General features: G+C 39.4%; 1 protein-coding gene across 5 annotated transcripts in view; it reads left to right on the top strand.

Moving 5' to 3' along the window:
• Positions 1–11,383, top strand: part of Sugct (succinyl-CoA:glutarate-CoA transferase) — a 546,711-nt gene extending 535,328 nt beyond the window's left edge. For 3 of the 5 annotated variants that reach the window (XM_048339429.1, XM_048339424.1, XM_048339423.1), the window contains one exon: positions 10,702–11,383. In XM_048339429.1, coding sequence (XP_048195386.1) covers positions 10,702–10,865 — 164 coding nt within the window. In that variant the 3' untranslated portion in view covers positions 10,866–11,383. The remainder of the gene's footprint in view (positions 1–10,701) is intronic. The other 2 variants (XM_048339433.1, XM_048339426.1) reach the window with 2 other exon arrangements.
• The last annotated feature ends 803 nt before the right edge of the window (positions 11,384–12,186 follow it).

Raw genomic sequence — 12,186 nt, 5'->3', positions numbered from 1 at the left:
CTAATGAGGGGACCATGGAAAAAAGGAAGGAACAATGAACGAGAAAATGTTTGTATACCACAACAGACAGCGATTATTATCACTATTGTGTAAATTCACAACAGCTACTAGCAAAGAGGAACATGGGAAACAAAGTCAAGTTAATGTGCAATTGTAAAAATTATAGACTCCCATAAATAAAAACCAAGAGTTGCATTTTTTGAATAGAAAAGTCATTAAAAATCTGAAAGAATTTATATCCTCCCAAGAAGAAATAATGAGCACTCAAAAAAAATTTCTGACAGTGTTTTCCTGGACAATTCTACATGATTAATAGAGCCTTAAGTACTATTGTTGTAACAAAATACTAACCTCCAAAAATTAAATTAATGCAAATTCCATATCATGCCAATATCCAGGTGATAAAACTCACTTTGTGTGAATAGTTAACTTACCTTTTACTGCCTTATGTATTTGTACAAATACAAAAATCTATTCCCTTCATTCATTTAACAAATATTTTTTAGCATCCTAATTTTCTCACTGCTAGATAAATAGTGCAGAAAATAGAATTCTTCCCCTTACAGAACTCTGAAATTCTGAAAAATAATTTTATCCATCCTCTGAGGTCTCTACACTCAGCAGTGCCACGTAACTGTTGGTATGTGTGACTTTTTCACAATAACAAAGTATCTTTCTCATGGGTAGCCCAAATGTGAATTGCTTAATCTGATTATTCAGATACAATAAGAACAAACACATAGTATGTATTATTTTCAGTTACATATACCTATTCTGATTCCTTTTGCTTTTGAGGTGGTTCATCTTTCTTTTGAGTTTGTTTGGTACAATTTATTTTGCTAAAATCTTGAAGTCTAAGGTGGACAACAAGCATATTATGTTTTATTGTCTCAGAGATCTGAGAAAGAGTTCCAAACATGGGTAAACTACATCATTTATTCACCCATTCACTCTCTCTTAGAATATATTTGTTAAATAAAACAAAGATTCCCCTTACAATGACATGTACATTCTTGCAATGGGAAGGAGATAAAGAACCGTAAAACTTTGGAAGAGAAAATAGAAAGTGTGGTTAGGAATCGACAGGGGTTGAGTAGCATGTGGAACTTGAGGCAGAGGTAGACTTCATTGAGCAGAGAGGAAGTATTGAAAAGCAGGCTCCAAATATCAAGAACAGCTGGAGCTGGGTGCCAGTGACTCACATAACTGCAATCTTAGCTACTCAGGAGGCTGAGATCTGAGGAATGTGGCTCAAAGCCAACCCAGGCAGGAAAATCCATGGGACTCTTATTTCCAACTAACCAGCACCAAGCTGGAAGTGGAACTGTAGCTCAAGTAAAAATGCTAAGGCCCAGTACTGGCGCGGCACACACACATACACACACACGAACACACATACACACACACAGACACACACACACGTCTGAAGCAGAGACATTAAAGAGGAATGTGAGTTTGAGCAGCCATGACAACATTGTAGCTGAACAGTGAGGACCAGGACATTGCAGAGAAAAAGTCACATGGCGGCTTAGTGAACATAGACAAGTGTGAAACAGGAAAACCTTCATGGGACTTTGAACAGAGAAATACAATCTGATTTATATTTTAAGAGGCTGGGTTTTCCTGGCCTGAGAAGAACAGGGAAGCATGCTGGCTGGAAGTCTTGTCAGGAAGCCATCACAGAGCATGATGACAACCCTGACTAGGTTGGTGGAGAAGGATGGTGAGGTTCTGTCTTATTCTGACTGTAAAGTCAACAGAATTTACTGATGGGTTGAAGATGGCATGTAAAAGCAAGGTGTTCACATTTAGTAGCCAGTCTGCAAGTTTGACCTTTAATTCTCTATTTCTTGTTCTTTGTCTTGGAATCGTGTGTGTGTGTGTGTGTGTGTGTGTGTGTGTGTGTGTGTGTGTGTGTGTGTGTATGGTTTGGTTTAAGTTTAGTAGTTACCTTTGAGAACATACTTGGTTCTAGGTGTTTTGGGTATACAGAGTAGGATAATGATATTATTTCTTGTGGTGTCAGGGGATAATATAATTGAAAGCTGGATGCATGCACTAGACAAATGAAATGGATCAAAGATTCTGAAAACAAGGGACATTTTCATCTGGCTGGAAAGTTCCACAGGAAGTCGGTATAATGTGATCATTGAGAATAATGTAGGCTTTGCCCAACTGAGATGTGTTTTAGGCTGTCCCTGGGGCCCGCGCAGCAGGTTAGTGTAGGTTAGCAGAGGGAATGACTGTGGGGAAAGGTTGCTTACGTTGTCCTCATATTGCAGAGTGCCTGGGACCAAGAAGGTTAAAGAAAGAGGACTGACATGTTAGTACATGTGAGATATTTCACAGAGAGGACTGTCTGACTAGTAAGGTAGCAAAGCTACCACACTGCCATTAACAAGGGGCTGCTTGTGCCAAGACTGAAATAGGAACATCCAGAGTAAGGACCATCTCCGAAAATCCTTCCATTCAGATTACACAGGAAAACATGGGGGGAACGCAGAGATCAGTTCTTTTGGCAAATAATTAACATACCCCCCTTTACTTAGCATCGGGATGAAGGCCTCACTCATGACCTTCAATTTTCTTACAATATGATTATGATTTGTGTACTCTTAGAGGCTGTTTGTAAGGCAAAAAAGATGGTAGATAGAAAGCTCATTCCTTTTATAAAAGACGGAAAAGTCCAACCATATTTTATTAAGTTACAAAAGATCTTCAAAGATTTCCAGAACTTTTCAAAGCTCATTTGAGGCAAGAGTCACAAATAACCACCTGCTCCAGTTCCGCCCAGCTTCTCCTCTCAAGACTGAATCGACTTGCAGTCTGGCTTCTCCAACTGGAAACTTCTTCCGGTATTTTCCTTAATGGAGCACAGAGGCAGAGGAGGTGAGGAGAAGGTCACCACTTTGAAGGTCTATGAAGCTTAAAATGTTCTGGCTACAGATTTCAGCTGAACCAATTCTGTTTTCCATGGTGAAGTCGAATTCAACAAAATCTTGGGAGTGTGCCCAAGGAGTTTGTATTGAATATCCAAATTTTCATAGGCAAAGAAGCAAAGGAATTGATTGTTTTGGCAGAGCACACATTGTCAGCAAGGTGTTTCTTTACTCTTCCTGGAGTTTTCTGAGGTGTAAGAAATAATGAGAAACAAACACAAGCATTGGAAAGAAATTTCCAGAAAAGAGCTCCTTCCAGAAAGACATTTTTTAGTGTCCTCAGTGGAAGGGCTGGGCAGCGTACTTTGAGGGGAGACAGCATGTTTACTAATGAATATGAATAGCATTTCCTTATGGGCCATATATTTTTTTCCAGTAGGAAATGGATAATCTACTATGACATTTCAGTGGGTTGGAACAAGATAGATAAATCAAACACAAGTGGCCCTGTTTCTTTTTCAAATGAAAGATAAATGCCTTAATGGGTTAGCAATCATGAAATATATATAAGTGTTTGTAATACGGTACTACATTCTAATACCATCTGTCAAAAGATGGTATTTATTCAGCCACTGAAATGAGAACAGATTTTCTTGCACATTACGAGAAGGAAGTGCATTCTCCTGTTAGCGAGCATGCACATCCTGGGCCAGCGAGTCCTAATGAGTTTCCAGTGTTGACAAACCATGGGATATTGATACGATGGCTTCATTGTACTTTTCCCATTGATAAAATGGTATCACAAGAATCCTACCTCTTAATGTCATTTAGTTAATCAAAGATGGTAATATATGAAAAACCTTCTTCCAAGTGCCTATTACATGTAAATGCTCAATAAATAATAGTATCCTTATTCCATTGCCAAAATTGGCTACTCACAAAATGAGCAATTTTAAAGTACTTGGAATGGCTGCAGTGAATGATTTTAGAATTCCTGAGGAATTAACTTAATGACCAAAACTGAAGCATAGGATGGGTCTCAATAGACTGGGTTATACTGAAATTAAAAACAAATATTTCTCAAATAATAGTGCTTTATCCTCTCCCACTCTTCCCCTCCCTTTTCATCCCCTCTCCTCTCCTGTCCCCTCCCCTTTCCCTCTTTTTCCCTTCCCCTCCTCTCTCTCTCCCCTCTCCTCCCTTCCCCTCCAGTCTCCCTCCTCTTCTCTCTTCTCTCTTCTCCTTCTCTTTTTTCTTCTTTTCTTTTTGTCAGTACCAGGGTTTGAATTCAAGGCCTTATGCTTGTCCAGCTGGTGCTCTTATCACTTGAGCCATACCTCCAGCCCAGTCTTTGGCTGACTTTGGAGAAACTTTTATACCTGAGCTAGATTCAGACTGCTATCATCTGGATCTGAGCCTCACAAGTAGCTAGGATTAGAAACAGGAGCCATTAGTGCCCACGCAACACATTGTATTTCTTGCTGGTGCTCCACATCCATCATGGGTCCCCAGACCTCCAGGCTGGTGGAGTAGTCCCCATCTCACTGCTGTTGCTGCTGTTTATACATAATAGAGAAGGAAAGTTCTAGAAGGCCTTGAATCAGCAATTGAGTATTCTACCCTGAAAGTGGCATACACTTTCCTTCCATTAGCTATTCATCAGGCTCAGATGGCCTCACTGGTGGGCCAGGTTCTATGAGACTCTTATGCTTCTGGAAGGTAGAAGCTGGGAATTCCAGGGACAGCACTGATGACCACCACAGTAGATGTGGTTGAAAATTAACTCTTATCAATAGTGCCATGTGAGGTATTTTTTCTTATGTGCTCCTCACTTTTATTATTATTATTCTTTAAGTAGTTGTACAAAGGGGTTGCCATTTCACAACGCAGTTTATAAATACAATATATCTTCATGTCACCCCTTTCAACGTTTTCAGCTAACCCTTCCCTACTCTGCTCTCCCCTCACTCTTTTTAATTTTGTAGGATATGCATCGGATTCCTGTCTGCACTTTCCCTTCTCCCAAACTCAGCAAAATACAATGCTAGGAAGTGGGTTCTTGAGAGGGATGGGATAGGGTCAAGGAGAGAAGGGTAGATGAATTGTGAGGTATCCTTTACTGAGTTAAAACTAACACAAGTTTAGTGTATAATAGTGATAGATGCACTTGTGAACTGAGTGAGACGAGGCTATCCCATTGTGGTTGATGGCACACACCATGTGACCTTGAGTTTCGGTGAGTACCTGACCCTAAAACAGTACCATAGATCTAGTTCTTCTGTTAGAGATATCCAAAATCATATTTATTCTCTATGGCCTTCTTCCACCATTCCAGGCTATTTTAAATGGCTTTATCTGTTTTGATCTCACATCTAATGGGTTTAATGTGTTCTGACTGTATGGCTCCATTTGGCACGTTGTATACTGTGGCTCAGAGGCACCATATAAAAATATTGTTATTGTTATCATGATGAGTTCAAGCACTGAAGGGGAAATTGTGAAATAACTTGACAGTGGAGCTATCATTTTTAGCAAAATGAAGTTTGGCTTCTTATTACACTAGTGAGTCTTGAAAATCAAATGGTATCTCCAGTGTGTATCTTAGCAATGGGCCAAAGAAGCCAAATAAAAACATTCAATACAACATTTCATATATTATAAAACAGATGTTTGCTTTTATTCTTGAGACATTTAAAAGTTGATCCTGTATCAGAAATTTAAAAGGAATAGAAAGACAACAAATGAAAAGAAACTTCTAGTCATGTTGGCTTCCACTGAGATCAGAAAAGGCAGCTATGTTCATTCATTGAATCCATCATGCTGGATAAGTTGCCAGTTAGCTCTGAGGCTGAGTGGCTCCATGGTTTGGGGCATGCATCACAAAGGATGGAAGAGCATGGGCTTCATGGGCTTCTGGGGAAAGGGACTGTTTAGGTTCCCTTCCTCTTGATGATGTAAGGTGACGTTCCCATTACTTGAATATTCATTATGACTTCCCAGCACTTTTTGGCTACCTCTGTTTCCTGCAACTGTTTGCATTATTAAGTCAATCTGTCTTATAGATATGTAGTTGAAATTGGGAGAGAGAGTGGCTTTGGGGTGTTCAGGTAAACTCCCAAGGCCCTAATGAAGCAAATGTGTAGGTCCCACATATGAGTATCTGGCAGGTAGTTCATGTTTCTTAAAGGAGGCAAAAAATCTTTCATTTCCAAGGTTCTTTGGTCTACAACCAGTTAAATCTTCACTGTATAATCTCTAGTGTGTGATCTGATATGGTTGGAGATACCAACCGATCACCTCCTTCATATACTTGTAAGATGTGTGACCTGAATCATTATAACTCTTCCTCAAGTCTTTCATAATCTGTGGCATATGAGAAAGGGTTTATAATAAGGAATAAATTACATAAATATTTGAGAAGCACTTGCAATGAAATGTTGCTTAAGAAATGGTTCCTTCCAACCCTTTCCCTTCACTAAGAATAACTTGGTTCTGAGAAAGATGTTTAAAAATTTTAAACTTTTACCTTGAACTTGCTTTCATAAATCTAAAATGCAGCCATCTTATCAATGTTCTAGCACATCCATGTGTGAACTCAGCAGGTGACTGGGACTCCACTTGTTGTATCTGGGTTGCTAAGGTAAATAAAATTACAGAGAAGGAAGACAGTATGAAGCATTTACTATGTGCCTGCTACTGTGCTAAGGGATTTATGAGAAACTGTTTCTGTTAACCCTCAGATATCTGTAATGTGGACACCATAATCATGGTCCTGTGACTCTTAACCTTTCTGAGGTACATTATTTTCTTTTTCGGTATGGAATAAAATGAAATAGTAAATACAGACATATTTGAGGTTCTTGTGTGGACAAGTTAGATCTTGAATAGAAAACACCTCCCCTGGGCTCTGGCATGCAGGGAGCACTCACTAGTAAATAGCTTCAACTGTTGTCACATATGACTTAGAAATGGTGGTAGGGTCACTCCACATCTAACTGTATGCTTGTGCAGACTGAAATCTCTACCTATCACTTCCATGAAGGTTATTTTCCAGTTCCCAGGGATGGGCATGTGAAAAAACTGAAGAACCAGCTGTCATTTCTAAGCATCACTTTGAATCACAAACAAAGCATACATAATCCTCCTGATAGGGGCCATGCGGAGCCACAGCATGTCTACTAACTGCCCTTCTTGTGAGAGATGCAGAGGACTATGACTGAGAGTTTAAGTAGAATTCTGGAGTCAGGTTTGGTAGCAGTTGATTGGCAGAGATCCTGTGGGATGCACATTAGTTGCCATGACTTTCTATGAGATTGTTCTTTTTATTAAGATAGAGGGAAAATGCTATGACCTAGTCAGTATAAGGAAACTCTATGTTGCTTTTGCTCCTCTTTCCTAGGGGAACAGAGTTTCCAGTTATTTCAAAAGGAAAACTGCTCTAATTTCTGCCCTTAAGTCAATGGAGATGTATCTGTTGAAGCTAAGAATAAAGAACTTTATTTTAAAATATTTTGAATGCAACAGGTATCAGCTGAGAGCTTAGAGAGTAGAGAGAAGGATGTATCAAATGACTTAATTTTAAAACCTCAACAGCTAGGATTTCAGAATAAATATAATTGCCTTGGAATTAAAAACATTTTGCAACAAGAATCCTTTACTAATAAATAACTTCAAAACTTGCCACATCTCTACACTGGTTTTGAGACTTGTATAGCTAAAATCCTACTCTCATCTCTCCTTGGATAGCTACAAGCTAGGATGTCCTAAAGAATCTGGCTTCCATTCCTGCCCAGACTTACCTACATGATCATGTCAGGTTTTCCCACCTTATTGGTGGCAATCCTAATTTTGTTTTCTAATTTAGATCCATAGAATTTTTTTTAATTCTTCTTTCTCTCCCTAACCAGAGTTATGTGTTCTCTAGCAAGCACTCTTATTCTGTCAGCATTAGCCATTTTGACACATCTTCTCTTCTTAAGATGGTCTACAGCCATCCAAGGCTGGGCTGCCATCACCTTTCCTCTAATATCCTCAACACACACTTCAAACTTGTTGCATTTTTACCTTACCACCAAGATGATTCAAAATCTTGACACTTTTGTACAAAGTTCCAATGTCTTCCCACTGAAACCATGACAAGATCCAGCTTCAACACAGTAGCCTACAACCTCTCTCGCTGCCACTTCCTCCAACTCCATCTAGTACATATTTTCCTACCACAGTGTACTCTATCCATATTGACTGTATCCTTCAGCTTTCTATACATCAGGCCTCTAGACTAGACTTTACAGCCCAGACTCTTCTCCACAAACTATATGAATAGTGCCACTTAAGAATTCAATTTACCAGTGATGGGTCACTGCTAAGACACCTCTGATATATCCTACTTATAGCAGCCATTTACTTCTGCAACCCTTTCTGACATAGTTCCATTGTCAAGTGGATTTATCATAATTTTATAATTTTAATCAAATTTTAGCAATTTTAAATTTGTCTGTCTCTCAAATCTATAAGTAAATTCCAAAATTCCATTTGGGTAAGGACCAAAATATGGTTTTATTTAATTTTTTGGATGATATATATGTTCATACATACGTATATCGTATATATATATATATATTAGACATCCCAAATCATGAGGCAATGAGGGCTTATTAGCAAACACAGGTGACATTATCTACCTTTAAAGAGATACAGGTAAATGAATAGGTAATTTAAAATGTTTTGTTAAGTGTTGTTAAATAGTCTTCCTTCTCCTTCTTCTTTCTTCTCCTTCTGACACATTCAAAAGAAAATGTAAGAAGCCAGGTGTCAGTGGCTCATGCCTGTAATACTACTACTCAGGAGGCTGAGACCTTAGGACCTTAGTTCAAAGCCAGCCTAGGCAGAAAAGTCTTTGAGTCTTTTATCTCCAATTAACCAGCAACAACAGGAAGTAGAGCTGTGGCTCAAGCAGTATAGTGCCAGTCTTAAGCAAAAAAAATGTAAAGAAAAGTGCCCAGCCTAGGGACAAGCCCTAGTGGAAAATGTGAGAAGAAAAAATGAATCTCACTGAGCTTCAGAGCGGGGAAAATGTTCTTGTCATTGGTCTGTGGTAGATGGCATGTGTGAGAAAGAGATTCTGCTTGCAGATGTTAAATCTGTGAATATTATCTCCATCGAATGTGGCATGTACAGAAGTCCTCTCATTCACAGACATTTCCACAGAGCCTAGTTCATGAGGACTTTCTGTTACTTCCATGTGGATTTTATTTGTGCTTCCTCTGTGCTCCTTAAGTCCTGGTTGTATGCAATTAGCTGATCTGCTGTGAATCAGTTAGCAACTGCAGGCAAGGGATGATGTGTGTGTGTGTTTGGCAGGGTGTCCTCTTCCTCACCCGCCACTCCATGCACACCCTCTCAATGCTGCACACTGCGAGCAAAGAGCATGGCCTTCCCCAGTAGAAGAGGACCCAGCCTCTGACCAGGCTGTGTTATTATCTCTGTTTCCCCACCAGAACTTCACCGAGCTCCCAAGAGATAGAAATGAACTATGTTTGGTAGTCTTCTCAGGAGTACTATCAAATTTGTTCCCCTGAAGATTAGTCAAATGGGATATAAAAGACAGCCGATAGAAATACCATGTACTGAATAAGGCAACAAAGGTGAAATTTGTTGAAGCATGTTTCCTGATGTCCCACTTATCCATGGTGGGATTGGAATGCACTGGACTTTATTGTGAGAAAGTTTCAATAGATAATAATTTTCATCTTGAAACAATGATTAGTCATGTGGCCTTGAGTAAAAGCTTAGATTTCCAGACTTCAGTATCTATATGGGCAAAGGGCAATAAAATCTACTTTTAACAATTGTTGGAAGTATTGCCTAGTGTTTAGAGTGACTGACTACTCAGCAAATAGCTGGCAGGTAACGTCCTTTCCCCTTCCACTGCAATCTCCAAGAGGTGTATTGTGGTGACTTTCATAACCATTGTAGCCAGCAAGTTTTGTGCGTTATTAAGGGTTAGGGAATGCTTGTTGGGTGCTTTCAGTCCATTTTCTCAATTAAATTCTTACCTCAAGTCTGTGTGGTAAACATTATTATACCCAGTTTACCGCTGTGAAACAGGAAGTTCAGAGAAGGTAAGTAATTTGTCTAAGATGCCTCTGCTAGGAATTATAAGTACTGGGGTTGCGGAAGTGGCTCAGTGACAGAGCACTTGTCTAGCATGCATGAAGCTCTGGGTTTAAACCACTAAAAATAAAAGAAGGGAAGGATGGAAGGAAGAAAAGCAAGCAAGAAAAAAAAATCATAAGCACTGAGATCCCAACTCAAGCCTCCTTATCATAAATCTGTTGCCAAAGGCTGGAACCAGGCAGGGTCTGACTGGGGACTGATCAATCTGAAATATCGAGCTGTATCATGAAACTGTTGAGTACATGTTTAGTGGGCCACTCTGGGTTGTCTTCACCCTGGGCCAGATGTCTAGCTTCAGATAGACATCCTAAGTCTGTGGTCCCAGTTCTCATCCTACCTCTGTGGGTCTTTGTGATAGGAGGCACAGCTTCTGAAGAGGTCTGGAATCCACCAGGCACAAGTATGATGTTGACAGCTGGAAGGTGGTGGGCAGGTCAGAGGACATTGCATGGTTGGATGGACCTATGTCAGAAAAAAAAAAATCACATGTGAAAAAGCATTTCTCTTCAAAATGATGTTTGTATGTGCAAGGGTGCGGCTGGCCTGGGTCTTCTAAGCATTCACTGGGAATACCTTATACTGTGTAGGTAATTAACTCTCAAGAGCTAGTTGTTAATGGGCTTCCTGATTTCACCTTTTTTAACAGGCCCGGCTGTGAGATACAGTACATTCAGGATGTCAGAGGCCATGCCACCACCCCTGCTTGGGCAGCACACAACCCACATCCTGAAGGAAATGCTCAGATACAATGACAAGGCCATCAGGGATCTGCTCCGTGCTGGAGTGGTGGCCCAACATGAAGCCATGTGACAAAGGAAAGCATGAGCTGAATGTTCTTTGCTGGCAAAGGCAATCCTCCATCTGGATCCTTCTCTCTAGTTCTGATGCCACTCAGAAGCAGATACAATCACTCATGATTTCCTGTGTGCAGTCTCTTTGGAAGGACTCTGGAATGAATGAATCAACCTTCAAATGTACACCATTTTTCATTCACCATTTTGTTTTCAGAATATGGGTCTAATTGTAGGCTTGTGAAATTTTTGATAAGAATTCAATTCTCTTGTTCTCAACCCCAAAGAATCATGAAGTATGACATAATGGATATATTGATTAGCTTGATTTGGTCCTCCTGTAATGCATACATATGTGGAAACATCACACTGCACCCCATAAAATGTACAATTGCAGATGGGAAAGAATAATTGAAGAAGTGATTGTGGTCAAGAAGCGCTGGACACATAAATTGACACGTCAAGTTGTAACCTCCTTGTACAGCCATTTGAAGTTTAGAAAATTAAAAAAGAATAATAAAACTTTTTTAAAAGTTTTTTTTCTTTTTGTTTTTCTGGAAAAATACATTCCTCATTCTAATTACCTTACTGGCCTAAATATTTGCCTGTTCCACCCACACAGCACTGAAAAAGAGCAAATATCTTAATGTGTTCTATTTGTACAAAAAGTCCTCATTTAAATCTCTGTTAGGAAGTCAAAGCAATAAGCAGAATGACAGTTTGTGATTAAGTTTAAGTAGAATACCTTAATTTTGAGCTCATGAACCCTCCCTTAAGCTGTAATACAAGCCACGGACTTGTTGACGTCCTTTAAAGAAACTGAGCTCCGGTCTCCCTCTTGAGAGTATTTGCCTTGTTATAGGTCTCTGGTGATTTCCTCATATGTGGCAGAAAATTAATTTCTCCCAATGTATTTAGGCTGTAAGTATCTGCATGAATAGGCAGTTGATACCTTATTTTGAGTCAGGTCCACATGCAACAGATTTTTTAATGAAGATTAGATCAGTCTTCGGTTATTAAATAATACATAAACAATGACATGCAGGAGAAGAATAAGAAAACGTTTCTTGGCCATATGAGCATCCACTATAGAAGACCATATCATGCCTCCACATTTTAATTTGTCAAAGAATTCAAAGAATAGAAAAAAATCTCTTATCTGGAAGGCAAAAGTTGATGAGTTTAAATTTTCACTAATGATGATCCTTGCTGAGAACTGTTGGAATTACTTTAAAACAGTGTCAGTGCATACCGAGGGGTCATTGAAATCGAAACTACAGATGCTCATCTCTCAAATTGTTACTTAGAGCTAGTTTTCTTTCTGTGTTCTTTCCAACTAC

Source organism: Perognathus longimembris, chromosome 2 (genome assembly GCF_023159225.1).
Source record: "Perognathus longimembris pacificus isolate PPM17 chromosome 2, ASM2315922v1, whole genome shotgun sequence".
Lineage (NCBI taxonomy): Eukaryota > Metazoa > Chordata > Mammalia > Rodentia > Heteromyidae > Perognathus > Perognathus longimembris.
Note: the sequence above shows the minus strand (reverse complement) of the source record. Positions and strands in the feature narration are given on the sequence as shown.